Source organism: Penaeus chinensis, chromosome 29 (genome assembly GCF_019202785.1).
Source record: "Penaeus chinensis breed Huanghai No. 1 chromosome 29, ASM1920278v2, whole genome shotgun sequence".
Classification (NCBI taxonomy): domain Eukaryota; kingdom Metazoa; phylum Arthropoda; class Malacostraca; order Decapoda; family Penaeidae; genus Penaeus; species Penaeus chinensis.
This window is the reverse complement of record NC_061847.1, coordinates 17,374,101-17,378,409: the sequence shown is the minus strand read 5'-3', so window position 1 is coordinate 17,378,409 and position 4,309 is coordinate 17,374,101. Positions and strand designations below refer to the sequence as shown.

Below are 4,309 nucleotides of genomic sequence, written 5' to 3'. Positions count from 1 at the left end.
AAGACGTTTTGTGAAGGTTTATCTACTGGAAGCTTTTAACTTCATTGTCAGAAGTATCTTTTTGGAACTTTCATAAACACTGAACTTTTATTCAGAATATCTTTGTCTGTTTACACTGTGTGGATTAAGAACAGATTTTAAAAACCTGCAAATATATATAGTATATGGATAAACAAACTAATTTCAGTGTTTCAAAGTTATGCTAATAAATCATAAAAAATATTTCACAAATATTATATAGACCTAATGTAAAATGAAACAAAACTCTATAAAAATGACTTTAATGATAAAATTGTGATAATGTTCTATAATACATACACTGAGATTTCCAGACACGTTACACACTGCACATAGTATCGACGTAAGTCTAAAATAAACCTAACAATTGTCCAGAAAACATTGCTTGTAACTTAAATTAGCACTAGTTTCACATAGAAGTGTACCTCTTTACCTTGGCTTTTAATGATCCTCTCAATTGGCCAACAGGAATGTAATATCATTTTACAGAAACTACAAAAGTTATGAAAAGGGCAGTAGGCCTTGCATGTTCAAATCCTGCGAGTGATCCGAGGACTTTGCTTTTTCTTTGCACAGAGAAAATCAGCCTTGAACTTCATACCTTTCAAGTTCAATAATGATTTAATGATTGGAAAAATTCTTAAATATTTCTGAGTACTTTTTACTACTTAAATTAAGATGGGATGCCCAATCCTTATATTTAACAAATTCATCAACCATTAAATCTTGTGAAGTAGAATCTTTCCTCATAATTCTACCCCAGATTGATACAAAATTCGCCAATGATAAGAATTCCTTTCCTCAGCAAGAGTTCAACTTGTTCACCTCACTTGCATGGCAATATTCACGTATGAACCTGAGCCATGGCTGGTGCAGGCGAATGGGCCGGACTTGCTCCCTGTGTGAGTTGGTGCAATGCGTGCTGGCGGGCTCGCATTTCGGCAGCCTTCAACTGCTCCAGGTGGAACTGTTGCCGCTCTTGTAATAGCTGCTGCCTCTGCAGCTCCAAACTCTCTCGCTCCCGGTCCATGATGGTCTCGAGTTCCTCAAAGTGACGTAGTTTGATTTCCAGTTTCTTCATCTGCGTCTCCACCAGAAGAGCAACCAGAGACTTGATCTTCCTCTCCTCGACCGCAGCCAGATGTTTAGCCTTGACTGCGGCTGAACCAAGAGCTGCACTGGCTGCTTGCTGAACAGAGGCATCTTTGCGTAATCTTTCTCGTTCAGCATCCAACTTCTTCTCTTCTGGACTTTCCTCCTTCTTTTCTTCCTTAACTTCCTTTTCTTCTTTCTTTTCTTCCTCTTCAACCTCCTTCTTCTCTTCTGGCTTCTTTTCTTCTGGTTTGTCAACTTCCATGGCTTCTTCCTTCTTCTCCTTGTCAGCTTCCTCCTTCTTTTCTTCTTCCTTCTTCTCCCCATCCTTCTTTGCCTCATCCTTCTTCTCCGCCTCTCCTTCCCCTTCCTTCTTCTCCTCACCTTCTGGTTCGGTGCCAGCAATGCCAGACTTGGCCAAGCCAGCAGTGGGATCAACCTTTCCTTCATTGGAGGCAGCGTTATCGGCAACATTCTTGATGTGCGAGTCAAGGAGAGCAGCCGGGACCTCGTCCTTGATCCTGCAGAACTCATCCATGGCTGCCTTGGCTGCAGAAGCAGCAATCCTGGGGTCAACAACAGATGCCAAGAAAGCCACTGTGGACATAATTGGGTTTCCAGATTTGCTGAAGGGGATGGGTTGGTAAGCAAGAGGTCCAAGGGCTGTAGGGGTGGGTCCACTGCCAGCCTCGGGATCTTCTAGGTAAGGATCCTCAATGGGGAGGCGCAAGAACTGTAGGATACATTCGTCTTGTGTTCTGGTACCCACGTGCTCACAAACCTTGTTCCAGTCATCCTTGTACATCTACAAAAACAAATAAAACAATTAACAATACACTCAAATGAATTTCATGGGTCACAACACACAAACTTCACTGATCATCAGTTAATAAACTACTGATAAGAATATTTCCATGTCAATGACAATGTGGCCACAGGGTGACTTCACACACTACAAAAACAACCAATGTTGAATGAAAAAAAAAAAAAAAGAGAAATATTAAAAAATAATAATACAAATACAAACCTGAGTATATTTACTTCATAAAAACAAACCACACTGATTTTTTATCTTAGAAATGTTCAAGATATTTTGCCAACCCTAGACTGAGAAGTTGTTTTTCACCTTTCATGGATAATGAACACTCCTTCAAACAAATACTTACTTCAAGGGCCTCTAGCAAAAGCAGAGTTTCCTGTTCAGTCCATTCTCTGGCCTGACTTGCTGCTGACTTGTTCTTGAGAGCTCCAGTTTTCTTAGAATACTGATCCAATTTCAGACCAAATTCAGTACCAATACCAAATTCTGGTTTCTTATCTATAGGCTTCTTGTCGAAGTCCATAAGTTGCTTAGCTGCTGATGGCTGATTGACCTGCAAACAAACATGAAATATTATTTTTTTTGTTTGAACATTATAAAAAAAACTAAAGTTTCAAGTAGGCCTTCTCAGAGGTCAACTAGTATCAAAACCTTGCATTTCATTTATAAGCCATTTCTGCAACAAAAGACAAATCCTGTACATTGATAACCATATCATAAGACTAACAGCAAAGTCTCAGGAAACAACAACTCAGGCAAGTCAGTGCCACTCATACCTTTGGAGGATTGATGGATTGCAGACCAGCAGGAGTGTCAGCCAACACATGGAAATGAGAGGTAGGAGGAGGACCCATAGGGGTTGGACGGGCATCTGCATCAACCTAAAAGTAAACCAGTATATTAGTTTATATTAGTTTTGGTACTTGTTTAATATTTTTGCAGTCAGATTTCTCATCCTGATGTAAGCATACACATTTACTAACTTTTCACTTTCTAATACTGCAGCATTTGAAATGTACCATGGGGAAAGAAGAGAAGAGAAGAGAAGAGAAGAGAAGAGAAGAGAAGAGAAGAGAAGAGAAGAGAAGAGAAGAGAAGAGAAGAGAAGAGAAGAGAAGAGAAGAGAAGAGAAGAGAAGAGAAGAGAAGAGAAGAGAAGAGAAGAGAAGAGAAGAGAAGAGAAGAGAGAAGAGAAGAGAAAAGAAGAGATAGAAGAGAAGAGAAAAGAGAAGAGATAGAAGAGAAGAGAAAAGAGAAGAGATAGAAGAGAAGAGAAAAGAGAAGAGAAAAGAGAAGAGAAAAGAGAAGAGAAAAATAAAAGGAAAGGAAAGGAAAGGAAAGGAAAAAAGAAAAGAAAAAAAAAGAAAAAAAATCAATAAAATACATAAATAAACAAATAAATAAAATAATAAAATACCTGATAATTGATTAGCCCCCACTGTTCCAAGAAAGCATGGACACGCATAACTGCACAGACATCACCCGCCAGGTTGCGGCGACAAGCTGTAGAGGTCAGGTACTCTGTTGGGTTTAATCTGAAAATTGGAAGGGGTAACATGTCATTAAAATGAGATATCCCGTTTTATATGTTAGTACTCTTACATGAGTAAGCCCTAACATTTAGCAAACATTTGCATGCCTTATTGTTAGGGCACTAAAAAAGCGAAATAAGCTCGTCTATTTTTTTTTTCTTTTTCTTTTTCTTTATTTATTTACCAAAAATGTAAAAAAACAAAAAACAAAAAAAAAAAAAAAAAAAAAAAAAAAAAAAAAAAAAAAAAAAAAAAAAAAAAAAAAAAAAAAAAAAAAAAAAAAAAAAAAAAAAAAAAAAAAAAAAAAAAAAAAAAAAAAAAAAAAAAAAAAAAAAAAAAAAAAAAAAAAAAAAAAAAAAAAAAAAAAAAAAAAAAAAAAAAAAAAAAAAAAAAAAAAAAAAAAAAAAAAAAAAAAAAAAAAAAAAAAAAAAAAAAAAAAAAAAAAAAAAAAAAAAAAAAAAAAAAAAAAAAAAAAAAAAAAAAAAAAAAAAAAAAAAAAAAAAAAAAAAAAAAAAAAAAAAAAAAAAAAAAAAAAAAAAAAAAAAAAAAAAAAAAAAAAAAAAAAAAAAAAAAAAAAAAAAAAAAAAAAAAAAAAAAAAAAAAAAAAAAAAAAAAAAAAAAAAAAAAAAAAAAAAAAAAAAAAAAAAAAAAAAAAAAAAAAAAAAAAAAAAAAAAAAAAAAAAAAAAAAAAAAAAAAAAAAAAAAAAAAAAAAAAAAAAAAAAAAAAAAAAAAAAAAAAAAAAAAAAAAAAAAAAAAAAAAAAAAAAAAAAAAAAAAAAAAAAAAAAAAAAAAAAAAAAAAAAAAAAAAAAAAAAAAAAAAAAAAAAAAAAAAAAAAAAAAAAAAAAA

General features: G+C 32.9%; 1 protein-coding gene across 1 annotated transcript in view; it reads right to left on the bottom strand.

Annotated features, from left to right (window-relative positions):
* Positions 1 to 267: 267 nt before the first annotated feature.
* LOC125040660 (SWI/SNF complex subunit SMARCC2-like) overlaps positions 268 to 4,309 on the bottom strand; it is a 16,528-nt gene continuing 12,486 nt past the window's right edge. The window contains exons 9-12 of the mRNA XM_047635329.1: positions 3,347 to 3,464; positions 2,707 to 2,811; positions 2,277 to 2,483; positions 268 to 1,915 (exon numbers count right to left, since the gene is read on the bottom strand). Of these exons, the coding sequence (XP_047491285.1) occupies positions 863 to 1,915; positions 2,277 to 2,483; positions 2,707 to 2,811; positions 3,347 to 3,464 (1,483 nt within the window). The 3' untranslated portion in view covers positions 268 to 862. The remainder of the gene's footprint in view (positions 1,916 to 2,276; positions 2,484 to 2,706; positions 2,812 to 3,346; positions 3,465 to 4,309) is intronic.